General features: G+C 57.1%; 5 protein-coding genes across 15 annotated transcripts in view; 3 read left to right on the top strand and 2 right to left on the bottom strand.

Annotated features, from left to right (window-relative positions):
• Positions 1-1,788, top strand: part of SYCE2 (synaptonemal complex central element protein 2) — a 14,242-nt gene extending 12,454 nt beyond the window's left edge. For all 4 annotated transcript variants that reach the window (XM_025863207.2, XM_025863205.2, XM_025863206.2 and 1 more), the window contains exons 4-5: positions 393-581; positions 1,651-1,788. In XM_025863207.2, the coding sequence (XP_025718992.1) occupies positions 393-581; positions 1,651-1,698 (237 nt within the window). In that variant the 3' untranslated portion in view covers positions 1,699-1,788. The remainder of the gene's footprint in view (positions 1-392; positions 582-1,650) is intronic.
• The window catches only part of GCDH (glutaryl-CoA dehydrogenase), a 17,879-nt gene extending 10,720 nt beyond the window's left edge, over positions 1-7,159 (bottom strand). The window contains exons 1-12 of one of the 6 annotated variants that reach the window (XR_003206194.2): positions 6,871-7,154; positions 6,745-6,780; positions 6,308-6,451; positions 6,102-6,164; positions 5,638-5,808; positions 4,795-4,924; positions 4,495-4,711; positions 3,895-3,998; positions 3,487-3,612; positions 3,015-3,175; positions 1,104-1,561; positions 342-612 (exon numbers count right to left, since the gene is read on the bottom strand). Coding sequence is in view for 4 of the 6 variants with exons in the window: in XM_073887615.1 (XP_073743716.1) it covers positions 1,865-2,040; positions 3,015-3,175; positions 3,487-3,612; positions 3,895-3,998; positions 4,495-4,711; positions 4,795-4,924; positions 5,638-5,808; positions 6,102-6,164; positions 6,308-6,451; positions 6,745-6,780; positions 6,871-6,961 (1,419 nt within the window). In the remaining 2 variants the exon portion in view is untranslated. Of the gene's footprint in view, positions 1-341; positions 613-1,032; positions 1,562-1,864; positions 2,041-3,014; positions 3,176-3,486; positions 3,613-3,894; positions 3,999-4,494; positions 4,712-4,794; positions 4,925-5,637; positions 5,809-6,101; positions 6,165-6,307; positions 6,452-6,744; positions 6,781-6,870 lie in introns of those variants that run through there. The other 5 variants (XR_012376712.1, XM_025863200.2, XM_073887615.1 and 2 more) reach the window with 5 other exon arrangements.
• A 4,207-nt stretch (positions 7,160-11,366) lies between these two features.
• Positions 11,367-14,931, top strand: KLF1 (KLF transcription factor 1). Its single transcript, XM_025863202.2, has 3 exons — positions 11,367-11,507; positions 12,291-13,134; positions 14,337-14,931. The coding sequence occupies exons 1-3, from the start codon at positions 11,421-11,423 to the stop codon at positions 14,510-14,512; spliced, it is 1,107 nt and encodes a 368-aa protein (XP_025718987.1). The 5' UTR covers positions 11,367-11,420; the 3' UTR covers positions 14,513-14,931.
• Positions 14,932-15,623: 692 nt separating this feature from the next.
• Positions 15,624-18,155, top strand: DNASE2 (deoxyribonuclease 2, lysosomal). The gene is made up of 6 exons (XM_025863203.2): positions 15,624-15,962; positions 16,082-16,259; positions 16,349-16,427; positions 16,746-16,910; positions 17,000-17,197; positions 17,610-18,155. Exons 1-6 carry the CDS (start codon positions 15,868-15,870, stop codon positions 17,966-17,968), a joined length of 1,074 nt encoding a protein of 357 aa, XP_025718988.1. The 5' UTR covers positions 15,624-15,867; the 3' UTR covers positions 17,969-18,155.
• Positions 18,156-18,377: 222 nt separating this feature from the next.
• MAST1 (microtubule associated serine/threonine kinase 1) overlaps positions 18,378-27,911 on the bottom strand; it is a 39,417-nt gene continuing 29,883 nt past the window's right edge. For all 3 annotated transcript variants that reach the window (XM_073887645.1, XM_073887644.1, XM_025863199.2), the window contains 14 exons: positions 25,384-25,522; positions 25,127-25,259; positions 24,824-24,989; positions 24,621-24,722; positions 24,346-24,468; positions 23,850-23,959; positions 22,943-23,121; positions 22,618-22,865; positions 22,074-22,280; positions 21,631-21,860; positions 21,196-21,318; positions 20,941-21,077; positions 19,847-20,034; positions 18,378-19,743 (listed from right to left, as the gene is read on the bottom strand). In XM_073887645.1, coding sequence (XP_073743746.1) covers positions 18,491-19,743; positions 19,847-20,034; positions 20,941-21,077; positions 21,196-21,318; positions 21,631-21,860; positions 22,074-22,280; positions 22,618-22,865; positions 22,943-23,121; positions 23,850-23,959; positions 24,346-24,468; positions 24,621-24,722; positions 24,824-24,989; positions 25,127-25,259; positions 25,384-25,522 — 3,338 coding nt within the window. In that variant the 3' untranslated portion in view covers positions 18,378-18,490. The remainder of the gene's footprint in view (positions 19,744-19,846; positions 20,035-20,940; positions 21,078-21,195; positions 21,319-21,630; positions 21,861-22,073; positions 22,281-22,617; positions 22,866-22,942; positions 23,122-23,849; positions 23,960-24,345; positions 24,469-24,620; positions 24,723-24,823; positions 24,990-25,126; positions 25,260-25,383; positions 25,523-27,911) is intronic.

Below are 27,911 nucleotides of genomic sequence, written 5' to 3'. Positions count from 1 at the left end.
ATGATCCCAGGGTCCTGGGATCATGACCTGAGCCGAAGGCAGACGCTTAACCATCTGAGCCACCCAGGCGCCCCTTTACCATTTTTATAAAATAAATTGCAGGGACGCCTGGGTGGCTCAGTCGTTAGGCGTCTGCCTTCGGCTCAGGTTATGACCCCAGGGTCCTGGGATCGAGCCCCACATCGGGCTCCCTGCTCGGTGGGGAGCCTGCTTCTCCCTCTCTCACTCCCCCTGCTTGTGTTCCCTCTCTCGCTGTGTTTCTGTCTGTCAAATAAATAAATAAAATCTTTAAAAATAAAATAAATTGCAGAAATCTTAGCAAGCCACTTAAAACAAATGTCTTGTGATGCCTCTTGTTTGATTTTCTAAAAGCATGCTTTATTTTTTAAAAGGTTTCAGACCTGACAGAAAAGCTAGAGGAGAGGATGTATCAGATTTATAATCACCATAACAAGATCATTCAGGACAAGCTCCAAGAGTTCACCCAGAAAATGACAAAGATCAGCAATTTGGAAACAGAGCTCAAACAAGTGTGCCACACCGTGGAGACCGTGTACAAAGACCTGTGCATCCAGCCTGAGGTATGACTAAACACATGCATGTGGGTGCCACCTGAGAAAGGCTAAGACGAAAGTAAATGTCAACACAAACCAAGGACGTTAGCACCGCGCCCAGCCCTAAACCCCACAGGGGCCACTATCACTGCAAAACCCTTGATGCTCTTGCCACCTCACCTGTGGCCCCTGGCTCCCTCTGAGGCAGTGTGTCTGAGCTAAGAAGCTAGACAGTTGTTATTTCCCACCACTGTGTGGTCAGCTCTGTGGTGACAGAAAGGACAGTGTCTACAGCCCTAAGCCCTGGTCAGTGCCTATCCAGGGTTATTACAGCAGAGCCAAAGACTCTGACACAGGCCACACCACTTAAGGGGGAAATCCCTACCACATACCCAGTCACCTCACAGTCACCACATTTTTCCTGTGACTGAAATGACTTTGTGGGTGGTTACAATTAAAAGTGGCCCACACCTTGGGGTCAGATATGCAGACTTTATTATTCTCTCTTTCACTCTCATTCTGCTCCAACATCCAGCAGAAGGCACTTACCCTCAAGATGGGAGGGTCAGAGGGCACACAGTGAACTCTTGGTGTGTGGGGGATTTGCTCAGTCAGACACCAGAGGTTGCTTCCATGTCACTCTCCTTCCGTCTTCCTGCTCCCCTGTCAAGAGAAGCTTCTGTTCCAAGATAAGTGGAATCCATCCCCGTCCACGGTTAAAAGTGGGTTGAGAAACTTGGTACAGAGAGTCCCATCTTTTTAAGGAACACATTTGAATGACTTCAAAGGGAAAATTTTGATAATTAAGAATCAGTGTCTCTCACTTCCCACTATAAAAATTGGCTCCATCTGCCACCTCCCTGAGTAAGCTCAGAGCACAGCGTTTCCCTGGGAAGGAGCTGGAGACCATCTGGGCTCCTGGGTGAAGTATGTTCACTTGCTGGCCGTGAACGCCTGGATCCCTGTGATTGCCCTTCCAAGGATCAGAGCATGAATGTCATGAGTGCCTGGACGAGATAAATACAGAGTTGGTTTGGAGTCTGAAGAGCTCGCAACCTCCCTTTAAAGTCAATCTTCATGTCCCTCCTCCCCCTAGGCTACTACTTTGGAAGAAGAACAGGCCCACAAAGATGGCGAATGCTGAGAGCTACCGGGAGAGAGTCCCCTCTTGGTGACAGCCACCAAGAGAAAGCTAAGAGGCCACCATTTGGGCCATGCCGAGAAAATTGTTTTTCACAGTTCCGTAATGCATCTTGGCAAAAAAAAAAAAAAAAAAATACCCCTAGAATCCTTGTGCTAGACCCAAAACTTCAAGTCCAGCCCTGGCAATGGGCCCAGCTTTGGTGCTCCCCACACTTGGCCGATTCACCCCACCCGACCCTGCACAGTTGGTTAAACGTTTGATTTTCAACCCGTTCACGCTTCTTTCCCACAGAGGCTGAGAAAGCTGATGAGCTCTGTGGAAATATGTCAGGCCCTTTCTTACCTACAGAAGGGATGGGAAAGCAAACATCAGATAAATTGCTTGTCCCAGCTGATCTCCCCCATCCTAAAGCCGCCACCCCACATCCCACACTCTCAAGTCTGGGTAACATTTTTACAAGCTTCAGCGCTCTCCTTTGCTCTTCCTCAGTTTAACGGGGTGGACGAGATTACTACCTCCCTTTTATGGAGCAAAATAATTATGTTTACTTCCCAAAGTGCACATCTGACCCCATCCCTCCCCTGCATAAAACTCCCTGAAGGCCCCCCCTCTGCTTGCCCTCAGGGTCATTCCCACACCAGTAGGATCCCCCCAACCCCAGCCCTCCCTCTTGCTGTTTCTGGAATGTCCCATCCAGAATAGCACACAGAAGCTATTTCACTGTCTCTGCCCAGGTTGCTACACTTCCCTTCAGGCCTGACATGGTCCCACTTTCTCCCCAAGATGAGCACTTGTACCCCTTTACATCGCTCCCTATTTCTGCCTGGCTCACACGAGATTGTACTTTTTTTTTTTTTAATTGTCTTTTTCCATGTTTGTTTTCCCATGAGGAAAGTGTTTTGGGCCCCATGCAAGTTACAACCAGTCGCCAGGGGCAGACGCCACAGCCTGACAATGATTTATCTTTTTTCTCTTAATATAAATGGAGTCGTGATTCCTGTGTGTAGCTGCACTTTTGCTCCCTGGCACCCACCAGCTCACTAGGCATTGTGCCCCACTCTGGGGTGTCCGAGGAGATAGTAAAGCAATCTGGGGAGCACCCCTCCTCCCAATCACCATGGGGGAAAGGGCTGAGAGCATTTCACTTCCCCAGTCCCTGTGTGAGCCACTCCAGATGAAGAACACGGGTGGAACTTGCCCCAGGTCACACTGCTAGTGATGACAGCTGGGAGCAGGACTCAGGCGTGCTGTCCCCTCCCTTCTCTAGACAGCTGAGGCCACTGTGACACTCCTCCCCCCAGAGACCCAGCCCCTACCTTCATAGGTGTTCACAGCCTCCAGGTTCATGGCATGCCGGATCACGTGATACTCATCAGAAATCCCATTCCCCCCTAGTATGTCTCGGGCCTGGCGGGCGATATCCAGGGCCTTCCCACAGTTATTCCTCTTCAGCAGGGAGACCATTTCCGGAGTGGCCCTGGGAGTAGCAGAGAAACGTCACACAAGTATGGGATCACAACTGACCTGAGGCATCCCTAAGCCCTGGGCAAACCCAGCCAGGGGAGAAAATTCCCCAAGTTATAGTCACAGCAGCAGACACTGAGCTCCCAGTGAGGGATAGGCAGGCAGTCCTGTCCCATCAAGGCCAAGAGGGAAAGGGACGGGTCCCCAGGGGCCACCAGGCACGAAAGACCTTTCTCCCCAGGGCCAGCCACCACCACGTCCAGGAGGGACACAGGGTCCCCTCCTTGCTGCCTACCCCCTGCTCCCCCAACACACAGCCCCTACTTGTCTTGATCCTTCAAGCGTCCAAGCTGCAGGCAAGCGTGAAGGCCCAGCGCGATCTCAGTGAGCATATCTGCCAGCTTCTTCTGAATCAGCTGGTTCCTGGCCAGTGGGGCGCCAAACTGGATCCTAAGTGGGCAAGTTCAGGGTAAGTGTGGACATGTTCACCCCCCCCCCAAGTCCAGGAAGCCTTCCCAGGCCGCCTCAAGTCCTCACTGAGTTCACCCTGGCCCTGTCACTGCTCAGTATCACCAATGTCACCGAGCAGTCAACCCCTCACTGCTCTAGGACTTCCCAGGCCATTTCACTGAGTGGGGAACTTAAGTCTGGTAGGCAGGGGAGGAGGTAGGGTAAGGGATGGAGCCCGTGCCCCCCACACCTCCCAAGAGATCTCATGGCAGCCCCACACACCTATCCAGGGTGTACTGCCGGGCCGTGTGCAAACAGAATTCAGCAGCTCCGAGCACGCCCCAGGCAATGCCAAACCGGGCATTGTTCAGGCAGCCGAAGGGCCCCTGTAGGGTCAAGAAAGAGGCCTCAGGCCCACCCAGGAGCTGAGAAGCCCTGGGCAGAACTAACTTAGGGGGAAGCCCCCTCCTCAGATGTGCAGTCACTATAAACCGAGGGATTCAGGGCAGCCATTTCAATCACACAAGGTCCTGGCACCAAAGCTCATGCACACACAATTCTACCCAGCCCGGGATCTGGGTTGGATGCTCAGATCTAGGGAATGATGTAAGGAGACAGAAAGATGCACGTGTATCAAAGGATTAAACTGGTTCAGCCTGTATGTGTCCTTGGCAGAGCCAGTATAAGGAAAATAGTCACCCCAAAGGGGCAATTTCCAAACATCAGTGAGCCAGGCAGAAGCTCTCAGAATCACTTGTGTGTGGGCTCTGCAAGCACAGGGACTGTGTCTGGTCCACAGCTGGGTCCCCAGCATGGGGCCTGCCCAAGGAAGTTGAACCAGCAGGTGACCTGATACCAGTTCCCAAGGTGGCCGCTGCTCACCGCCAGACCAGATACATCAGGCAGCACATTCTCCTCCGGCACCTCCACATTGTCCATGACGATCATGCCTGTGGACGAGGCCCGCAGGGAGAACTTGCCCTCAATCTTGGGGGCTGAGAGGCCCCGCATCCCCTTCTCCAGCAGGAAGCCCCGAATGCAGCTGTCTTCACACCGAGCCCATACGACAAACAGGTCAGCCACAGGTGAATTGGTGATCCTGGGGGGAGGGATGGGCAGTTGAGAGTCTGGCCGCCTCCCTCCTGCCCCTGCCCACCTGCCTGAGACGCCCAGACCCCTCACCAGGTCTTGGTCCCATTGAGGGTGTAGCTCCTGTTGGATGGGTTGTGGCGGGCTCTGGTCTCCATGCTGCCAGGGTCACTCCCATGGTTGGGCTCTGTGAGCCCAAAGCAGCCCAGGAGCTCCCCCTTGGCTGCAGGGACAAGACAGGGTCACAGGTCTGCCTGTCCCCCACTCACCTCTTCAAATGTTAATTGTCAGCCTCCCCGTCAAGCCAGGCCAAAGGCAGACCCAACTCTGTCCCCATGGCACTCTCAGGTGGTGGTGGTGTGTGGGGACACCCCTCCCCCCGGCCACAGTAACAATGCCATGATGGGGAGGGGCCCCACAGGAGTCAGGAAAGAGATAATCTGTCTTGAAGGCAGTGAAAAGGAGTTAAGCAGGAGGAGGAAGGGTGGAGAAGAGTGGTTCCTGTGAGGGTACAGATGTGCAAAGGCACAGTGGTACATTTGGAGAACGCCAAGTAGCTGAGTCTGGCTGAGGAGGAGCAGTCAAGAGAATAGCCAGAGATGAGGTGGAATGGTCAGAGGCCTGCCTACTCATGAGGGGCCTTGTGGACCCAGTCAAGAAATTAAGACTTTAAACTTTGGGCTGGGATGGGGGAACACAGCAAATCAGGAGGGAGATGATAGTGGTAAGAAGTGGGCACAGTCAAGAGAGACCTGGGAGGGGTCAGTCAGGATCAGATGTAGGGGTGAGGCCCACGGTCTGGCAGGGGATTTGGGTGGCCATTGGGGCTATCCTTGAGGTAGGGACAGAAGGCAGGCTCTGGGGACAGTCCCATTCCTAAGTTCTAGATCACTGAGGCGGTCTTCCTTCCACCAGGCTCTACAGGCAACTGCTCACCCAGCCGGGGCAGGTACTTCTGCTGCTGCTCCTTGCTGCCATAGGCGTAGATGGGGTGCATGACAAGGGAAGACTGGACACTCATTGCTGACCTGTAGCCACTATCCACCCGCTCCAGCTCTCGGGCTAGGAGCCCATAGGCCACAGACGAGACTCCAGCACAGCCATACCCTGGTCGGGGGGGAGGTGGAGGGAAGATAGGGCAATGGGAGAAAAGTCCTGCCCAGCTGGGACCAGTGTGATTACTGGGCCCCAAGAGACAGAGCTATATAGGGGTGCCCAAGGAGGGGGCACCAAGCTGGCCCTAGTTTGAAGGTTTATTCATTTTTCCTCACAGCTACTTTCAGATGGAGGGATAACTAACAGCCTCACTTTGCAGACTGGGAAACTCAGGCTCAGGGATAAGAAGGGGCTTTCCAGGACACAGTGGGGACTGCAGAGTGTGGAGATAAATCTGTCCCTACCTTTGACGGTGGGGCCCAGCACACCAAGCTCCCCCATTTCTGAGATGATCTCCCGGTGAAAAACTGGAAAAGACAGATGCCCAAACTCAGGCCCAGCCCTAGCCCACTGGAGCCCCAATCCCAGGGACAGAGGGGGCCCAGGACCCAGCTAAAGCAGGGAGAGCTGTTGTGCATAGTGGAGGGTGCCCACCCGCCCGCCGGAGCACCTTCGTTGCGATTGGCCAGCAGGATTCGGGGCATGAGGCGCTCCTGGCAATAGGTGCGGAAGGTGTCCCTGATGAGGATCTCATCCGCTGTCAGCTGCCCCTCCAGCACCAGCGGGTCTCTCCAGTCAAATTCAGGACGCGAGGCTGGGACAGAGAGCAGAGAGTGGGAGGGGGCTTGACTCGGCCCAGCCCACCCGACCACCGCACCCTCCTCTCCTGGAATCCTCAGCCCCACTCCGCGACTCCCAACTGGCTCCTGGTGGATGTGGGCAGTAAAAAGCACTGGCAAGACGGCATTTCTCCGGGAAACTCTACCTCTGGCCCTGGCCACGCCCTGCCTCCCCTCCAGGGCAGCCCTCGGATTCTGGGACAGAGCCCACCCTGGGCAGACAGTTGGACAAGGGCCGCAGACGCCTGGCGCAAGGAGGGATCCTTACACTTAGTCGCTCCTTTCTGTGTCTTCCCGCCCTTTTCTGCAAACACAGGACGGAAAAGTCACTCCGGAAAAGTCCCCCGAGCCTCCAGTTCCACCCTCCCCACCCTGCCCCCGACCCGACACTGACCAGTTTGCGCCGCCGCCGAGCCCCACCCGCGCAGGAAGCTCAGGCCTGGTCCACGGCTCAACAGCCGCTCCGAGACCTTTCTCAGGGCCATCTGGGCAGCGGGCGGGCAAGCGGAGCAACCACGGCCAACCTGGAGGAGGAGGGGCGTCAGAGCGGAATGGCTCCCACCGGCGGGCCTGGGCCCTGGCGCCTCTCGGCCCTCTCGCCCCTCTCGCCCCTCTCGGCCCTCTCGCCCCTCTCGCCCCTCTCGCCCCTCTCGCGGGTGCTTAACTAGCGCTTCCCGGCTCACGGTACAGGCCACAGTAAGACTTTTGACCTCTGGAGGGGGTGGGAGGGGCGGATGCCGAATGGGGCTTCTCATTGGTGTGTGCTAAGACCCGGCTCCTCCGCGGCTCTGCTTTTTAAAAGGGCCACGGCAGCCTTGCCTGTGGAGACGTGAGAGCCGAGGCGAAGGCATATTAGAGGCTTTAAGAAGCAGAACAGGAAAGGGGCGGAAGGTGAGTGCGCCAAGCCAATTGGCCTGCTGTGCTCCTGTCCTGATTGGCCCTAGGAGGGGGCTTGGCCCACGCTTGATTGGTCAGTTGCAGGGGCCGTGTACGGAGGAATTTTGGAGTTAAATGAGGAAACTGAGGCACAAGAAAAATGAGTCCTGGGAGCCTGGAGGGCAGACCTTGATGCCGCCTCTAAAGGCTGCTGTGGGGAGCAGGGGGAGAGGCGGGCTCCAGTGGGCGATCTCAGCCCAACCTAGCTGCCAGCCCGTCCCAGGAAGCACACGTAGCCCTGGGCGACGGTGTGTGTGACTTGTAGTGATTACCGTGCGCTGTTGCTTCCTGCATCTAGGTCTGTGATTGTGCGGGACTGACTATGTATCTGTATGTGGGTGTGCCTACGACGTTGTGGGGCGATTGTCTGTGGGCGGTTGTGTGCCATTGTCACTGGCTGTGGCTATGTGCCTGAATGTCTTTGTGGTTTCTTGTCTGTGTAGTTGTAAGCTTGTGTAATGGTATTCCGTGCGATCGTATGTCTGTATGAATGATTCTGTGTTGTGATGGTTTTCTCTCTAGGTGTGGCTATTATTTTTGTGACAACATGACTGGATATTTGTGTGTATGTCTGTGTGGTTGTCTACCTCCATGTGTCAGTGTGATTTGGTCTGTGTGCACTTGGACAGGACTGTGAGTGCGATATGAGTATATGCCTGAGTGAGTGGCTGTGCTCACCTAGTCACTTTGATGAGCATTTGTGTGATGTGCATTTGAATCTGGGTGCACTGTGCTTGACCATCGCTGTATCTAAAAGGCACATATCTAGCATGACATGGCCTTTTCCCAGGTGGGGAAAGTAAGGCCCAGAAAGCAGAATGATCTTGCTCAAGGTTACCATGGGCCAAATGCAGAGCCTGGTTCCCAGGCCAGGCCCCTTCCTGCCCACCAGGAGCACATCTCCCCACATCGACATTCTAGCTAATTGTGTGTATATCATGTTCTACCTCACATACCATCTCTGAATGAGTGTGCTGGGAGTAACAGTGGGATTGTGTTCTGAATGTGATCACGGGCCTGCCTGTCCCCAAGTGCCTGGAACCTGGGTGTCCCTAGACTCTCCCACTTTCTGGGCCCTTCTTGCCCTTAACATCCATATGAAACAGTTTGAGCCCTCCTCCTCACACAGTAGGGATTCCATCACCACCCTGAGATGTCCCTGATTCTGCATGGCTCTCATTCTTCTGGTCACCTCCTTTCTGCAGCCAGTGGCCTCTCTCCCCCGCCCCCTTCCTTTCCCAAAGCTCCCTACCCTGAAGCTGGTGTGGGTGTCAGAGGGTGATGTCAGTATCCACACCAGGAAACCCAAACTAAGTTTCAGGCCTTGCCACACTGGGAAGTCATCATCCCTCCTGGCCACAGGCTCCTAGAGCACAAATGCTTCCAGCCAAATTCCCCCCCGCTCTTCTTGCCTCCCATTTTAGAGCCACACAGGCCTGTTTAGTGCCTCATCCCAAACCAAGGCGATCTCTCCCCAAGAGAGACTCTGCTTTCTTCTCCAGGAACCCACTAATTCCAGCCGTTTTATTTTATTGAGGCCAAATTCACATAACATAAATGAACCATTTTTTTAAAGATTTTATTTATTTATTTGACAGAGAGAGAGACAGCGAGAGAGGGAACATAAGCAGGGGGAATTGAGGAGGGAAAAGCAGGCCTGCCGCCAAGCAGGAGTCCGATGTGGGGCTCGATCCCAGGACCCTGGGATCGTGACCCGAGCCAAAGGCAGACACTCAACAACTGAGCCACCCAGGTGCCCCCATAAATGAACCATTTTAAAGTGAACAATTCACTGGAATTTAGCACATTCACGATGTTGTGCAACCACCACCTCTATCTAATTCCAGAACATTTCCATCACTCCAAAAGGAGACCTTGTACCCATTAGCAGCCACTCCCCATTCCTCCTCCCCCTGCCCCTGGCAGCCACTTATCTTTATGTCTGTTCTTTTTTTTTAAAGATTTTATCTATTTATTTATCAGAGAGAGCACAAGCCAGGGGAGTGACAGGCAGAGGGAGAAGCAGGCTCCCCACTGAGCAAGGAGCCCGATGCGGGGCTTAATCCCAGGACCCAGAGATCATGACCCAAGGCAAAGGCAGATGCTTCACCAACTGAGCCACCCAGGCGTCCCTGACTACCTGTTTTCAATTCTTTGGGATATATACCTAGGAGAGGAATTGCTGGGTCATATGGTAACTCTTCTCCAACTTTTGGATTGTTTAACTTTTGGAAGAATCACCAGACTTTTCCACAGTAGCTGCATTTTCCATTCCCACCAGCAGTTTACGGGGTTCCAATTTCTCTCTACATGTCCATCTTAGTGGGTGCATTGAGCTGGCTTTTATATTACTTGCTTCCCCCTCCCTTTGTGGCACATGATAATATTTTGCCTTTTTGTGCGATGCGTTTGTGATGCACCAACTCTGATTGTGGGTCTGTGGTAATGTGTCTACATCTGGGCAAGGTTGTGCGCTTTTCACTATCAGAGTGTTAGATTCTGTGTTGGCAGGATTGTCTGTCTTTGACTGGCCGTGCCCCCTATGGTTGGGCATTGGTAGCTGTGCAATTGTGTGACCACTTACAAACTGTGACCGTGACAGGGGGCCTGAATATGTAAGGTGGTAGGTTTTATATGGTGCCATGCATGGCTGTGTCTGATGTATAGCTGTGTGCATTACTACATCATCGTGTGTTTGTGAGTGGTTGTGCGTTCCTGTGTGTTTCTGGAACAGTGTGTGATTGTGGCGGTAACTGTCTGTGGGATTATGAATTCTATGTCTGAGAGATTGTGTGACCATATCATTGTGTAACCAATGCAGCGTATAGCTGTGTTTTTGTGCCTGGGAATTGGGTGTCTGTGCATTGTCTACATGATATGCAGACGCACAATTCCATGTGCAGGGACTATATGGTCTGTGTGACTGAGGGACCAGGAATCTGTGTCACTATGTAACTGCCTATTGTGTGTGGATATGACCGTGAACTAGGTGTCTATGATGTGTCCGTAGCATCCACCCAGGTTCCCAGGGCACAACAGTGGAGGTCCCTGGTGTAGAAGCTTGGATCCCCACCCTGCCCCCCCCATGTGGGGCAGCAATCAAAGAGCAGCCAGTCCTAGAGCAGGGGTTGCTGAGGGTCTCCTGTACATCCTCAGGTACTTCCTGTGGCCTGATGATCCGACCGTCCCATTTCACCCCGCAGAGGGGGTCCCCCCCCCCCCCCCGCCGGCCCCATCACACCGGAGCAACTGTGGTCACAGCAGCCTCCCCCCCACAACACAGCCCAACTCCACACAGCACCCCGCAGAGGGTCCATGGTCGACAGCTGGTGGCTGATTGGGAGGGGGTCCTCCTGGCACTGGGCTCAGGCCCTGCGAACTCACAATCCAGGCAATTTCAAACCAACCCAACGAGAAGCCCCAGCCCCCAACCCTCCCACTCATCGGGAACAGAGCTTCGGCTGTTCTGGGCTCCCACCTGATAGCAGGCTCCAACATCTGGGGTGTCTGATAATGCTTGGCTTGGCAGGGACTTCATGCCAAGTCCCGCCATCAGCACGGTCGCTGCTGTTTATTGGGGAGGGGGAGAGCTACAGGGCCCCGGTCACAGGAAAGGGTGTCTCAAAGCCCCTTCTCGGGATCCCCATTCTGTCTGTTACCCCTTCTACAGGAAGATAACTAAGAGTAGGGCACCAAGTCTCTCCTTTTGTGGGGACTCAGTGCCTCGCTTTACCAACACCTGAACCCTCAACCTCTGAGCCCCCAGCCCCTGAACCTCTGACTTGGCTTTTTATATGGGGTCAGTCCTTAAGGCCCAGCCCTTAAGCAGGCTGAGATGAGGTCTCTTCCCCAGAAACAGTGACCCCCGCCTTGCCTGCCTCTTATCAGGGGCTGCAGCCAATCAGCTGAGGGCAGAGAGGAGCCCTCCAAGGGGCCATTGGTGTCTCAGAGCCCACGAGGCCACGGAGGGAGAGGAGGCCTGAGGCCCAGGGTGGGCACCAGCCGGCCATGGCTGCAGCTGAGACCGCCTTGCCCTCCATCAGCACGCTGACCACCTTGGGCCCCTTCCCGGACACACAGGAGGACTTTCTCAAGGTGGGGCCAGGTGGGGTGTAAGTGGGCTGGCTGGGGTCCTGGGCTGTGGTTAGAGCTTGGGGGGGGTGTCTAGTCTGCATCTTGCTCTGCATCTTACCCAAGGCTGGGGGTCCTCAGCCCAGGCCAGGAGTCTGAACTTGGTCTAAGGACCTATTCTTGTCATATAAGACTGAGGCTTGGAGGGGCACCTGGCTGGCTCAGTAGGTAGAACATGCAACTCTTGATCTTAGGGTCGTGAGTTCAAGCCCCATGTTGGGCATAGAGCTTACTTTGAAAAAAGAAAAAAGGAAAAAGGAAAGAAAGAAAAGAAAAAAGAACCTGAGGTTCAAAGCTGAACACTGCAGCAGTCCACAGTAAGACAACCCCAGATATCAGGGGGAAACAGCAAATGCAGGAATTTAATCTTGGGAATTAATTTTTGGGGGGACAGGGAAGGAGAGGGAGAGCCTGGAGGAAACTGAGGCAAGGCTGCCCCCCACCCAGCCTTCCATGCCTAGCTCTTCCCCCCCCCCTTCCCCCGTGCCTGAGTGTGGCTCCAGATAATGTCAGTCTTATCTTGGGTCTCCAGCCAGACCCATCGACCTCTGGTCCCCGGACTTGGAGGGGCTGGAGGGAGTGTGCAGTGTAAGGGAGGGGGACAGACTGATATGACAGACAAGCAACCAAGACCCCTTTCCAGAGCCTCTGGCCAGCCTGCCCCCATTAGGGCATCCAGCCCCTTCCGTCTCTGGGCAGGGTACCCTGGTGTCCACCGAAGCCTCACGCTACCGGCTCCCTCCCCAGTGGTGGCGCTCTGAGGAGGTGCAGGACTTGGGTCTCGGTCGCCCTGATCCCACCGGGCTGCCCCTCCACGTGAGGCCGGAGTTGCAGGACACGCCCAGGGAGGACGAGGACGGCGAGAGGGACTCGGCCACTGCCTGGGATCTGGATCTCCTTCTCACCAATTTCTCGTGCTCAGAGCCGGGCGGCGCGCCCCAAACCTGCGCTGTGGCGCCAGGCGAGTGCTCCGGGGTGCAGTTCCCGCCGCCGCCCCTGCTGCCGCCGCCGCCACCCGAGACTCCCAGCCCGTATGTGGGCGGCCCGGGGCTGGCTGGGCTCTTGGGTCCCGAGGAGCACCCGGGCTGGGCACGCCCGGCCCCAAGAGCCCCGGCCCCGGACGCCTTCGCGGGCTCAGCCCTGGGCCCAGCCCCCGAGCCCAAGGCACTGCCGCTGCAGCCGGTGTACCCCGGGCCAGGTGCGGGCTCCTCCGGCAGCTACTTCTCGAGGACCGGGCTTTCAGTGCCCACGGCGCCAGGCGCCCCCTACGGGCTGCTGTCCGGGTACCCAGCGCTGTACCCGGTGCCGCAGTACCAAGGGCACTTCCAGCTCTTCCGCGGGCTCCCGGTGCCTGCGCCCGGCCCCACATCACCCCCCTCTTTCTTGAGTTGTCTGGGACCCGGGACGGCGGGTGCAGGACTCCGGGGAACCGCAGGAGACCCAGGAGGGATCGCGGACGCGGCGCCATCCAAACGCAGTCGGCGATCGTGGGCGCGCAAGAGGCAGGCGGCGCACACATGCACGCACCCGGGCTGTGGGAAGAGCTACACCAAGAGCTCACACCTAAAGGCTCATCTGCGCACGCACACAGGTGAGGGAGTGGGGCGCGCGGCTGGAGGATGGGCCTCAGGACCAGAGAATGGCTGGGGAGCTGGAAAACCCGAGCAAGTGGCGGAGCTAAAGCAGAATTTCGGAGCCACGAGCAGGGCAGAGGGAGCTGGGAGCCGGCCTGGGACCCCGGGAGCAGGGTAGGGGCACGGAGACAACCTGGGGAACCTGAGGAGCGTCTCAGGGAACAGACGGCTAAGACCTGGGCAGGAGAAGGGCCAGAGAGCAGAAAGCCTGGCAAGTGACAAAGGGGGCGGGCTAGAGGAGGGACTGCGGAGAGGGGGCAAGCTTGGAATGCCAGGGGCGGGGTCAAAGACAGAGGGTTCAGGTGTGGGGCCAACGGAGAGCGGGGGTTAGCGGCCAGGAGTATAAAGCTTGGGTTGCTTGCCGGGGAGGCGGAGCCAGACTGTAGGGGGCGTGGCCGCACTGAGGAGGAGAGGCAGGGCCAGAGTCAGTTTCCGGAGCCCAGAAGCCGAGGCAGGTCCAGGACCGTAGAGGGACTAGAAAGGAGGGTGGGCATCGGAGGAGAAAGCCGGGTCCCAGGGATCCTAAGACGGGGCGGGGCTGTGGAATAGAGGCTGGGGAGAGGAGGAAGGGTGAAGCCTAAATTTAGTAGGAATCCCCACAGGGCCACGTGTACCTTCCTGTGCAGAGACGCATGGGGGGAGAGGCCAGGAGTAGCCTGGGGAGAGAACAATCACCGGGGACAGGGCCTGGATTTCGAGGCCCAAGGGTCAAGGCCGGGGGAGGGGCGGGGGGGGGGGGGGGCAGAATTAGGCGGCTGCTGGAGGGTCCCCAGGGAGGGGCTGGAACACAGGGAGCCAAGCCAAAGGACGAAGGTGGGGATGGCTTTAGGACTCCGGGGCAGGGTAATAGGGAACAGGAAATGAAGCCAGTGGGGTAGGGGACACGACTTGGGTCCAGGAAATGAGAACGGGTTTGGTGCCAAATGCAGGTACAGAGGGGTCGAGGTCGCAGAGGCAGGACGTGGGTGCAGAATCAGGACCTTCCCCTGAGAGTGAGCGCCTCCCTACATTTTGCGTGCTGGGGCGCCTCACTTGCCTCACCCCAGTACGGACCAGGGGTGAGCAAAGGAGTGCGACCAGATAGATGCAGAGGCAGACGGGGGAGGGGTGGGGCGGACAGTGGCGCTCAAGGCTTCCTCGTCCCCCACCCATCCCCCAGGGGAGAAGCCCTACGCCTGCACGTGGGACGGCTGTGGCTGGAGGTTCGCGCGCTCGGACGAACTGACCCGCCACTACCGGAAGCACACTGGACAGCGCCCCTTCCGCTGCCAGCTCTGCCCGCGCGCTTTTTCACGCTCCGATCACCTGGCCTTGCACATGAAGCGTCATCTTTGAGCCCTGCCCCAACACTTGGACCCTTCCAGGGGATTGGGGATGGAACAACAGCAGATCCACACAGGGTGGTTTTCCCTCGGACGGACCCTCTCCTGGATTCGCGGCCCCACAGATCCACCCAAAGATCAAGGACTGGCCCATAGACAGACTGGGGGAACCTCCAACCCAAGCTCCCACGCGTCCTCAGCCACAGAGCTACACAGATACAGCAAGAGAGAGAGACCTCCAAATAAACGGACTCTGTGGGACACTCAGACCTTTCGGACAGAGAGACAGACCCTCAGAGAGCTGGACCCTCAGACCAGCTTACAAGAGGCCCTGGGCAGTGGGAGTGGTTGTGGGGTGAGGCTTCCCAAAGACCCTGGGCCTAGAAGGGGGGTTTCACACCTTGACTAATGAAGCTCTGCATAGTGGCTGGATCTGCTGTGAATGGTTATAACGGGTCCTGTACTAATGCCCCTCGCAGATAAAGGTTCAGCGTTGGCCTGACTTTGTGGGTTTTGGGTGCTGGAAGATGGGAGGAAGCTTTACTCTCGGGGTGAGATTGGGGGGCCATACACACCTTCACACCCTCATGTAAACTTCAGCGACCCCTCTTGGCACTGAAGGCTTTGCCGCCCCTCCCGGTCACACCCCCAGTTTAGCCTAAATTGTCCTTGTCTCCTGCCTTGAACCCCAGGTACATTCACTGGGACCGTCTCCCTGGGTCCCCAGCCCTCAGCCTGGCCCCATCACCCTCCACCGTGACCCGATCCAAAATATTCCCTTGAATAGCTATCTCAGGAGGCCCCAGGAAAACATGTGGAATAAAAAGGGGGAGGATCAGGAGCACAAGCGCCCCTTAAAAGAGCAAAGTTCACAAGAGTTAGACTTCAGGTTGTTAAGACAGGAAAGGAAAAAAATCCAAATCTGCGTTTGACCCAGGAGCCAGAGCAGCGGGGTGCTAGCGGAAGAGAGCAGTTTTGAGACTAGCCACAGAACGAGACGGAGGCGGGGCCTAGCGGAGGGATGTGAGCTATGATTGGCCAGGAAAGGAGTCGGAGGCGGGAGAGGGTCATAGGGGGCGTGGCCTGAGCCGGACGGGCGGGTGGAGTATATCAAGAGTTGAGTCCGCCGGAAGCGCGAGGTGGTGCCCGAGGGGAGTGACCGTCAGAAAGGAAGCCCCGCCCCCGGAGGGCCCCGAACTGACTTTCAAATCTCAGCTTCTCTGTCTCGCGGGCAGTCTCCATCCTCGTGAGGTTCCGGCTGGGGTTCCCACGCCTGTCTGGGGAAGTGAAAGTCGGCTAGGGACCGGCCCGGCCCAGCTTGTGACCTGGCGTCCCGGGCCCCAACACAGATTCCTGGACCCAAGCGCCATGGCCACGCTGAACCCGATGCTCCTGGCCGCGCTGCTGTGGGTCCCTGTAAGGACCCTGACCTGCTACGGGGACTCGGGGCAGCCTGTGGACTGGTGAGTGCGCAGGCGCCGACCATCCCCCGGGGTCGGCCTGGGGGGGTGCACGGCAACTGGGTGAAGCCAGGGTTCCCTCTCTTCCCCTCCCTCCATTTCTCCCATTCCTCAACTTCGAGGTTCGTGGTCTACAAGCTGCCAGCCCAGAGCGGGCCCGGGAAAGCGGCGCAGAGCGGACTGCGATACAAGTACATGGATAAAGACTCAGGGGGCTGGCGCGACGGCGCGGGGTCCATCAACAGCTCGGCGGGGGCAGTGGGCCGCAGCCTGCTGCCGCTGTACCAGAATGCCAGCCAGGTGAAGGGGGGCCTGGGCTGAACCTGGGATGAGACGCTAGGGCCCAGCCTGGAGGGAAATTTAAAGTTGCCCCATCCATCTCCCCCCAGCTCGCCTTCCTGCTATACAATGACCAGCCACCTAAACCCAGTGGGGCTCAGGACTTGTCCAGTCGGGGGCACACAAAGGGTGAGTCCCGGATTGGGGCTGGGGAAGGGCTCTGGTTTTCCTATGCATTTTCCCCAGCTAACCCCTGCCCTGCCCAGGGATGGGGTGGTGGTGGGGGGGGGTGCTCTGTCAGACTCTGGACATCTGCTTCCTCATTATATTAATATTGTTTTTGTTTTTGACTATGAGAATTGACAGCTGCAGAAACTGAGCTCAGCAGTGGTGTCAACACTGCCCACACCTTCTCCAGGCCCCCGGCAAATGGAGGGTGTTCCTGGTGGCATACGTGCTTGTTGGGATGCCTTGAGCAGTCCTTCTGATCCCTGTCTTCTGGTTCAGGCGTGCTGCTCCTGGACCAAGAAGGGGGCTTCTGGCTGGTCCACAGTGTTCCACGGTTCCCTCCACCCACCTCCTCTGCTGCATACAGCTGGCCTTTTAACGCCCAAACCTATGGGCAGACCCTGCTCTGTGTGTCTTTTCCCCTCACGCAGTTCTGGAAGATTGGTGAGTGTGGACAGGGAGGCAAAGTGAATCCCTGATTCCCAGGCCAGAATGTGGAACAGTCCTTCATTTTCTCCACCCTTGCTCTCCAGGCAGACAGCTGACTTACACCTACCCCCTAGTGTATGACCACAAGCTAGACGTGGCCTTCGCTCAGAAAGTCCCCTACCTGGAGGATGTGGTCAAGGGCCACCATGTTCTCCACGGCCCCTGGAACAGCAGTGTAACACTCACATCCAAGGCAGGGGACACATTCCAGAGCTTTGCCAAATTTGGAAAATTTGGAGATGGTGAGTCCTGAGACTAAGGGTTGCAAAGCTTTTTTTCGGCAGAGGGGGTGCCTGGTATGTCCATGGCTAAGGGCAGGTCAGGAATAAGGACTAGGACTCTTTGAGAGCCACAAGCAAATGAGAGGTAGATAACTGACTTGGGTTCACATACTGGTTTCTGGCTATGTGATGTGTGGTTCAACCAGAGCCTCAGTTTAACCCGTCTGAGAAATGGGGACACCGATTATCTACTTTAAAGGATTGCTATGAATGAAATGATGCATGTAAAGCATTTGGTAAGGGCTATTAGTTTTAATGTTTGTCATTCCCTATGTTTCCAGGAATTGACAACTGAGGAAACTGAGCTCAGAAAGGGAAGGGGGCCCCAGCAGTGACCCTGACCCTGTCCATGCCCTTTTTCCATCCTCCACAGACCTGTACTCTGGCTGGTTGGCAGAAGCCCTTGGCAGTAACTTGCAGGTCCAATTCTGGCAAAACTCTCATGGCATCCTACCCTCCAACTGCTCCAGGGACCAGCATGTGCTGGACGTGACCCAGATAGCTTTCCCTGAGCCAGCTGGACCAGCCTTCAGTGCCACAGAAGACCACTCCAAGTGGTGTGTAGCCCCAGAAGGGCCCTGGGTCTGTGTGGGTGACATGAATCGGAACCTCAGAGAGGAGCAGCGGGGTGGGGGCACATTATGTGCCCAGCTACCAGCCCTCTGGAAGGCCTTCCAGCCTCTGGTGAAGGCCTGGAAGCCCTGTGGGGAGAACAGAACCTTCTCTCCATGAAGCCCAGCAGAGCATGTAAGAGCTAAGGCTCAGAAGCCAGCTGGGACTTCAGCTTGAACCCCAGTTTAATGCCTAATTGTGTGACCTTAATGATGTGCCTTAACTTGTGACTCAGTCTACTCATCTGCAAAATGAGAATCACAATACCTGATTCAGGACTGTTGAGAAATAAAAGGAAATTGGTGGATGATGGGGCTGCTAACCTTTTTTCTTCAAGTGGACACTGGGACTCCAGACAACATTACAGCCCTTCTTCTCTCCCTGACGGTCTGGGGACAGCTGGTGTATAAATGAGACCCAAAGTGGGACCACAAGGAAGGGTCCACCCAAGACTCACCTCCCTTCTGGTTGGTAATCAGACCTCAAGACGCACACAGGCAAGGGGGCAGAAACACAATGTCTTGCCCCGCCAGGGGAGGTGGGGTGAGCCCCAGAAAGCTCACACAGCACAGACACACTTTATTTATATGTGTACATATGTATACAGGTGGCTGTACAGAGCAGGACCAGCGGCCCCATCGGCTACGGGCCTGGAGGCGTGGGGCAGGGTGCACCTTTTTTGGTCAGGCCCGCTGGGGGTACAGCTTCAGCAGGGCACCGGGAGGTCAGCCCCACCTCAGGCTTGGTGGCTGGGACCAAGAGGGAAGTGGGTAGGACTGGGGGCCCTGCACTGCTGGGTGCATTCTTTGTGGGGGCTGGGGAGGGGGTTTGGGGTTCTGGAGAGAGTTTGGGGGAGGTGGGCTTGGAGCGAGGCCCGCTCAGCGTGGTCCGCTCCTCCACCACCTCTAGCACCCAGCACTCCCGACCCCGGGGGACCTCAGGTGCGGGAGGCGCCAGGGAGGTGGATTCCTGCAACCCTTTGGAGTCTGCACCAGGAAGCTGGGGCGTGCCAGCCTTGGCCCCAGGACGCACAGGCTCTACGACAATTGGCACCGGGGGTGTGCCTGCCTCACCCGAGCTGCTGCGCCTGCCGGTCTCGTGTTCCTGCACTGGGCTCAGTGCGGCCTTTGCCACAGCCCTGGCCACCCCACCTGCTCCATCCTCTGTCTGCACGCTCTGGTGCCGTGTGCCGCTGGCGTCCAGCGTCCGGCCCCCGGGGGTCGTCACACGGGGTGGGGTGCAGGCCTCGGCACCACCCGGAGACTCCTTCTCCTTACTGGACGCCGGCGGCCTGGGGGCGCCCTCGGGCAGCAGCGGGTCCGCGCCCAAGCTCAGGGGCGACTCTTGGCGGCCCAGGCGACGGACGGCGACCTGCCTAGGTGTGCCAGGACCCTCGATGGGGGGCGTCTCGCCGTCAGACTCGGCGAGGCTATGCAGCGCCAGCTCGCCGTGGAAGTCCTTGCGGAAATCTGGGTGGCCCACCTCGAGGCTGTGTTTGCGCAGCGCGCCCTTCTTGTCGGCGCCCAGCGAGGCTCCCAGCTTCTCTGCAGACTGCACGCGTTTGAGGAGCGGCGAGCGCGGGGGCTCGGCACTCTTGGGGCGCGGGCGCACCACCGGCGGGGACGAGTGCAGCTTCGCAGGGAAGCTCTGCGTCGTGTGGGAGCTGCCCACCGTGTGGCCCGGCAGCGGCGGCGGCGACGCCTGTGTCGGGGACGGCGTGTGTGCCAGTGGCGACAGCGGGATGTTGCCGGCCGACTTGCAGCGCGCAGAGCGGTACTGGCGGTGCAATTTCGGCGACAGGCCGTGCAGCGTGCTGGGCCGGATGTGGTGCGACGCCGACGACGCTGGCGAGTTGGGCGTGCTCGAGGCCGGCGAGCTGCTCTGGGAGGAGGCGCCTGCGGGTGGGCGAGAGGGGCTGTTGCGCGCTGGGGGCACAGCCAGGGCACAGCCCCGCCACCCTGCGCCGCTCGGCCCGCCGCGCGCAGGCGCAGAGCGTACCTAGGTAGGCGGAGTCGGGCGTGGAGCGGTAGCTGTGGGTAGGCGAGCGTGCGGGCAGCCCGTGCGTGGGCGAGCCCGGGAGGCTGTCGCTGGACGACAGCGACCGGTTCAGCGACGACAGCGAGCGGCTAGTGTGCAGCAGGTTTGACTGCTTTGTGATCTTGCGGAAGAGGGAGCTGCGCTTCTTGCTGGGGGACAAAGAGGGGGCCACCTACCCTTCACCAAGTTCCAGAACGCCTGGCTTCTTCCACTTTAGGGCCGCACTTCCGCCCCTGGGGACCGCTCACCCCTCCTGGCCCCTCCCTCTCCAGCTGCCACCTACCTATCAAAACCGAAAGAACTTTTCCTAACTCCGGTCCTATTTGGCTCCTCCCCATCTCAGGCCCCCATTCCTCTCTGGCGGCTCCCAGCCCAAGCGAGAACACCCATCCACACCGAACCAACTTTTCCCGGCCCCGCCCGCCTCTCTAGCCCCTCCCTCTCCAGTTGCCACCCATCTAACAGGGCGGGAAGAAATTCACCTGACTCAGTTTCGTCTGGCTCCTCTCATTCAGAGCCCCCACTCAACGACTTGTCCAGGCCAAAACGCCAAAACCGTCTGATCTAAACACAACAGTCTCCTCTCCCCACCCACCTCTCCTAGCTCCTCCTACCTCTAAGGGAAGAAATTATTTCAGTTGGCCCAGTCTTGCCTAGCGGGCTCATTTCACATAGAAATCCCTTCTCCTAGCCCTCCCAGCCGTCTAAATATATCCAACAGGTCAGGACCAGCTCCCGGACAGCACCCTCTCTAATGGACAAGTGCTGGCCCCGCCCACCTCCCAAGACACCTCCCACAAGGTTTTTCTCCCAGCCTAGAAACCTGGCACAGCTTCCTTGCCTGGCTTCTCGCACTCTCCCAGCCCTTCTCACTCTGTCCTCTTGTTTTTGTTCCATGGCCCGGCCGGCCACTTTTCCTGGGCACGTCCCTTCTCAGGTCCTCACCACTTCCCGCCTCAGCCCCGCGCATTGCTCAAACAACAACAACACAAAACCACAATCGTTCCCTCAGCCTGCCGTTTATAGGCCTGCCAACTGCACTTGGCCCCACTCACCTCTCCTGACCCTCCTTGGCAGAGGGCCGCTTGTTCCTCCTCGCCATTTTGGCTTTGTAGCTGCTGCGCCGTGCGGGGCCAATGCGAATGGAGGTATTTTCGAAGGGCGTTGTAGTCACCGCTACCTTATTGCCACTCTAGGGGAAGAAAGAGGGAGCAATGCCCTGCTGGAGGCTGCTCAGGCAGCTCCAGTTCCCCAGGATCTCTCAACCCTCCCTGGCCCTCCCCGCACGGGGCTCCTTCCCTTGCACTCACCTTAAGGATCAGCTCAACGACCTCAGGATGCACCATGCCATGCACAGGCTCCCCGTTCACGTGGGTGATGAGGTCACCAGCACAAAGCCCGGCCTCCTGGGCTGGGCCTCCCTCTTCCACGTGCTGGGGACAAGACACCCCACAGGGGTAGAGTCACAGGATTGGTAACAAAGAAAGCTCTCTGAGCTTCTGTGCCAGACGCCTAACTCTGCATGCACAGCAATCTTCATAACACCTAATGAAACAGTAATCATTCTCCCCATTTTACAAATGAAGAAACTGAGGCTCAGAAAGGAAAGTGAGAGCACAGGTCACACAGGACTCTTATCCAGGTCCTGGTTCTACAGTTTGAGCTATCCCTCATCCCTGGAGGGCCTTCTTTCCCCTCCACCCACGCCCCACCTCCGGACATAGACGCCAAGCACGTGTGCTCACCCAGACAATGTGATGGACACTGTAGACATCCGAGTCACCCATGTAGACCCGAATGGCACGCAGTGTGAAGCCGTACTTCTTGCCAGAGCGTTGGATGGTGATAGGGGAGCGGAGCCCACTGACAGCCGGTGAGTAGTCCCGGCTGGGTGAGGAGTCCCGTGAGGATGGGTTAGAGGAGAGAGATCTTGGGGACATGGGACTGGCCAGCGGTGAGCTTCCATGGGGGTCCACTGCAGACAAAGAATCACAATCAGAGATTGGGACCAACAAGATACATCTCTCCCTGTAGCTGCTCCTCATTCCTCCCAAGTCAAAGTCCCAGGGTTCTCATTGGTCCATCCCAGAGCCAATCATTGTGGACAGGGAAAATACAGTGTTCTCATTGGCCTATCCGGGCACACATGGAGACAGCCCCTCCCCCGCTACGTGGAGCCCGGCGTCACCTGCAGGAATCATGACAGACAAAGCAGTGGCAGAAGCTGACTTGATGACTTTGCCTCCAGTTCGAGAAGGTCTCTTCTCTACTGCGGGGTCTCCTGACAGTTGTTGGTGCCGCGCCCGGCGCAGAACCAGGTCATTGGTGGCCCTCGGGCCGGATGAGTCCCCATCCTTCGAGGCTGGACAGAGGTCACCTGGGCGTGGGCGGTCAGCTGCAACAGAGCAAGTGGGATAGGGGTCAGACCAAGGCCACGGGCTTGCTGTATCCTGTTCCCTCTGCCTGAAATGCTCTTCCTGCTTCTCTCTCTTACTTGTGAGTTTCACGAAAGCAGGTAACATATCCATCTAGCACAGCTCCTGATACAGAGGAGTGCTCAAATACATTTGTTGACTGAGCATGGAATATGGGGTGTTCCCCATGTTGATGAGAATCCCCAGGCTGCAGTGTGAAGAGTGGCTGAGCTCTTGCATAAACAGCACCACGCTCACTGAAATGTTCACTATATGGCCACTGCGTAATTAGGGGAGGCGGCAGGAGGGGGCACTCACTGGCCTCGGGGTCCCCAGCGCTGGGGGTGCCATCCCCTTGAGCTGCCTCTTTCAGGGCCCGCGCATCCAGCGAGCCCGGGGGGTCAGAGCTGGGTCGGGGAGGCCTGCGCAACCGGCCCTCATCCTCGTCCTCTTGGGGGGCGCTGAAGCGGCTGGGCTCCAGCAGCGCAGAGAAACGGCGGCGCGCGCCCAGCGGGGGACTGGCCTCCCCCTCCAGGAAGCTGGCCTCCGAAGCCGAGAAACGTTTGCTGCACGAAGAGGTAGTGGTCAGAAGAGACACGCCCCCCTGGACCCCGCCCCCAAACCCAGTCCTGTCCCTGCTCACATCTCCGGGGAGCCCCCTCTCCAGGTCTTCTCGCGCAGGGTCAGGCCTCCCAGGCCCTCCCGCTTGCCGGCCGCCTTCTCCTCTGGGCCCTTGGCGCTCGGCTCCCGCTTGCTGGCCCCCGCTGCCGCTACCGGGGTCTTGGGGTCGTGCTGCGACAGTTGCTCCATGCTGCTATACACCTGAACGGGCGGGCGGGTGGTGTGGGAGGCAAGCCCGGCCCCAGTTCCCGCCTTCACTCCCGAACCAATCCGCTTCCCGCTACTGGACCAGCCCACACTACGCTCCACCCCCCAAGGCCGGGTCCCGCCTAATTCTGAGAGGTACCCCAACCACCTACAATTCTTCAACTCAGGCCCCACTCCACAAAGTTAGGCCCTGCCCCGCCCATGCCCTCAAGAATATGCTCTCCTTCGTGCCCCACCTCCCCAGGCTTCACCCAATTATGTCTACTCTCGCCTCGGCTAGGCCCTGAACCCCCTTACACGCCGTTCCTCAAAGCGAGATCTTGCTCAGCCTTGCCCCGGGCCCCCCCTCGCTGCTCTTTCCGTCCAGCCCCAGGTCCCGACCCCGCCCCGTCCAGAACTAGCCCCGCCCCACCCGTGGGCCTGCTTTCCACATCTGTCCAGGTTCCCGTCAGATTCCACTCAGTGCCACAGGCCAGTCCCAAGACCCGCAGGCTGCCTCCCCCGCAGGCCTTATCACTCCCAGATCTCTTACCCCTTCAGTAATTCCCCGGCTTGAGACCTCGGGCCTGGGACCCTGCTCTCCTGTCTCCTCAGCCCTGCCCCACTGCGGACCCACAACCCTTCGCCTCCTCAACCGGTCGTTTGGGGGAAGCAAAGACCCGCCTCCACCCAGGCCCCGCCCCCCCGGGTCTCACCCCACCCCTAGCCCAGCCTTGGCCCACCTTGCTGAAGCGCGGCGAGCAAGACGAGAACTGGCGTATTTCCACAGGCTCCTCTTCGGTGGTGTCATCCTCGTCATAGGAGTTCACGTGATGATACCTGTCTGAGCGGGCTGAGGATTGGGGGGTGGGCCATAACCGCAGGCAAGGGTCCACGCCTCAGATCAAACCCCCACCGGAACCGGATCTTCGTTCCAGCCGGGCCCCGCAGGCTCGGCCACGCCCCTGCCAGGCCCCTGCCCTATTCTCGGGTCAGATTCAGGCCCCTCCCCCAGGCTGGGTCCCCACCCCACTCTCGGAGGCTCCAGAAAAGCCACACCTCCAGATCCCACCTAGGGCACTCGATGCCAGGCCACGCCTCCGAGCCATCCACGCCCCCACCACAACCTCGGCCCTCTCATCCGGCTAGGGCTGGGAGGTCTCCTGCTCAGCTCTGGTCCCAGCCTAGGCCTAACCGAGGGCCCGATCTCACCGGATCCCTCCCCCTGTCCCTGCTCACTGTCGAAGTAGCTGGTGTCATCCTCGGACTCCAGGTGGGGGATGAACTCGGCCTTCTGCCTCAGCAGTCCTGTCCAGTCCAGGTCTCGAAAGAAACTGTGCTGCTTCACTTCAAAGGCACCACCTGGGGAGGGAGTGGTGGAGGGAGGAGGGGAGGGGGTTCCAGGGACCGCTGAAGGCCAGCCCCGCAGATAGCCCCGGACCACTTGGACTTGGAGTCCTACTCTCTGGCAATGGCCCCCAGTCCTTAGTTTCTCTGAAAAGCAGACCCCTTACCTGCCCCTAGCCGGACCAGGGGGTTGGTCTGCAGGAGGCTGGATATCAGGAGCTGGGCGTCGGTGGGCAGGGCCTCATCCCCCTCCGGCCACAGGATGTCATCTACAGAAAAGGCAGGGCTGGGGGTCGCTTTTGGGGCCTACAAAACCTTGGGTGGGCCCATGTCCCCGTGCCCCCACCTGCCCCCCCACAGAGGCACGCACCGCTGATGACCTGTCCAAACAGTTCTTCGGGCGTATCACCAAAGAAGGGTACGCAGCCCACCAGGAACTCATAGAGAATGATGCCCATGGCCCACCAGTCCACCGGCTTGCCGTATCCCTGGCGCAGGATGACCTCGGGTGCGATGTACTCTGGGGTCCCACACACCTGGGGGCAGGCCGTCAGCCTGCGCCCGGGGCCGCAGGAGGGGCCTCGAGGGAGAGCCAAGTCCCCCACCAGGCCCTGGGCCCCACAGTTCTGTCGGGTCACTCCACCCACGGTGACCCCCACGACCGCACACACACCTGTTTGTCCAGGAATTCCCGGGCGTCCTTCTCAATGTGGCCTTCATACAGGTTGGTGGTGAGGCTCATAAGCCCCATCTTGGAGAGGCCAAAATCCGTGAGCTTGATGTGCCCCATAGAGGTGATGAGTAGGCTGCAATGAGTGTGTGTGTTGGGGGACGGGGGTCTCAGAAGTGAGGCCCGCGTCCACTTCACTCCTGGTCCTTTCAGGCCAGGGCTGCCTGAGGGGCAGGAATGAAGTGATAGGAGAGGCTCACTTGTCAGGCTTGAGGTCCCGGTGCACAATGCCATAGTTGTGCAGATACTCCAGTGCCAGCACTGTCTCTGCGAAGTACATGCGGGCCATCTCCACGGGCAGCGCCCCGATGTTCTTCAGCAGGGTGGCGCAGTCCCCCCCTGTGGGGGAAGGAGTTGGCCCACGTGAAGAGGGAGGCACCCTCGGCCCAGAGCTGAGCACTCACCAGCCACCAAGTCCTCACCTCACACGGCTCCCATTGCACAGCCAAGGACAACTGAGGCTCAGAGAGGGGCCTCCCCTCCCCAGGTCCCATGGGGAGTGCCCTCTACCAGTCTTCTCTCCTTTTAGCCATCCTCCCAAGTGAGTCTAATCAGCCAGGGTCACACAGGAGGGGATTGAGACTCAGAGGTTGGGTCATGCAGGGAGTTGATGGTGGAGATGAGATCTGGTCAGGATTAAAGCCTGGGAGCGTGGCCCTTGATCTCCCGGAGTCTGAATCTTGAGGGTCTGGGGCCTTAAAATGTAGATTCCTGGCCCCTACCAGGTTTGCTGCAGAGGGCATTCGTATTTTGGTCTCCTAAGATCCACTCCTAAACTCTCTTTCAAGGGCCAGATTTTCTTCCAGGTGCAGCGGCTGGGTCAGCATGTAACCCAGTCGCTTCAGTGAATCAGCCCTCAGACTTCCCCTTCTATTTTCACAAAGATTGCTGAACTCATAGGATGTAAACTGTGATCAGCTGGATGACAGGGCCTGTCTAGAGGGAAGTCCACACATGCAAGAGTAGAGTCAAGAGATGAAGAGATTCCTAGTGACATAGTTTGAGCACCCAGACACAACCATTCCTGAAGGCGACATTATTTTTTTAATCACAACTTCTTTCTTTCTTTCCTTTTCTCTTTTTCTTTCTTTCGTCCTTTCTTTCTTTCTTTCTTTCTTTCTTTCTTTCTTTCTTTCTTTCTTTCTTTCTTTCTTTCTTTCTTTTCTTTCTCTCTCTCTCCCTTCCTTCCTTCCTTCCTTCCTTCCTTTCCTTTCTTCTTGAGCCAAATTTAGCTCAGCGTCAGAAACTCACAAATCAGACTGACTCCCTGAGAGTGGGGCTCAGGAATCTGCATTTGGCCACCACCCTAGGTAATCCTGACACAAACTTATGATGAGAAGCAAGCTGGATTGTCTTCCAAATGACACTCTGGGGCTGGGCCACACTCAGAAGGCACATGACCTTAAACGTGTGCTGTCACCTCCATCTTGGTCTCTTTGCTTCTGCCCTCACTGCAGCAGCTAAATGGATATTCTCAAAATATAAATCAGATCCTATCAGCTCTGCTTAAAACCTTCCTTATAGCTGATGTCTGTTGCACTGGAGTGAAATCCAATGCCATTCGGAGCTCTGCTAAGCTCTGCGTGCTCAGCCCCAGCACCTCTCCATCCTCATCTCCCCCTACTCTCCCTCTGGCTTGCTCACTTTGCTCCAGCTTTATTGGCCTCCTCACTGCTCCTCCAAATCCAGACACCTTCTCACTTAAGAGATGTTGTACTTGGGATTCCTCTCCCTTACGGTCCTTGATGCCATCCTCATACATGAAATCACCTGCTCTCCTTTGGCTTGTTTATTGTCTGGCTACACAGACCAGAATGTAACCTCCACAAGGCAGAGGTGTGTCCATCTGGGTCCCAGCTGTGCCATCAGCGGCAATGTGGCATGAGGAAAACCATGAGGGGACATCTGTTGAGTGAATGGGTGGTTGACTAAAGGTTTGGGGGCAGCATAGTGTGGCTCCATGAGACCATGTGTGTCCTAATAACCACAGTATGTGTGTTTGGGGCAATAGATGAATTAATATTTGGGTGAATATAAGCATCGATGGGTGGATAAACCGATGGAAAAAAAGTACATTGGTGGCTGGATGGACGGATATTAAGTAGATGGATGTATAAACTGATGGACAAATTGTGGACGAACGGAAGGAGATAGCCAGATAGGATGAGAGGCTGCTAGAATAGAGTTGTGGATGGAGGAATAAAAATATGATAGTAAATAGATGGGTGGATGATGGATTAATAAATAGATACATAGGTATTGATGGATGGATGAGTGGTGAGTAGGTGGGTGAATAAATGGTTGGGTGACTAAATGGCTAGATATATAAAAAGATGGATAGATGAAAATAAATGTGCAAGGCAAAGAGTGAACCCTACTATAGGGACTTCAGTTAATAATCATGTATCCATATTGGTTCAATTATAACAAATGTGCCACCCAAACACAACATGTAAAGAGTAGAGGCAACTGTGAGGAAAGGGGGTATGTGGGAACTCAATGTACTTTCCAGTCAATTTTTCAGTAAATCTAAAATACTTTAAAAAATAAACTCTATTAATTTTTAAAAATAGACGTATAATGGATAACAGATAATATGAATGGACAAAGGGATGATAATCAAATGATTGGATGAATGGATGGGATGGATAGATGGGTGGATGGATGGATGGATGGGTGGATGGATGGATGGATGGATGGGTGGATGGATGGATGGATGGATGGATGG

The sequence above is a fragment of the Callorhinus ursinus genome, unplaced genomic scaffold, assembly GCF_003265705.2.
Source record: "Callorhinus ursinus isolate GAN/ISIS: 27379988/994484 unplaced genomic scaffold, GSC_fseal_2.0 scaffold82, whole genome shotgun sequence".
NCBI lineage: Eukaryota > Metazoa > Chordata > Mammalia > Carnivora > Otariidae > Callorhinus > Callorhinus ursinus.
Note: the sequence above shows the minus strand (reverse complement) of the source record. Positions and strands in the feature narration are given on the sequence as shown.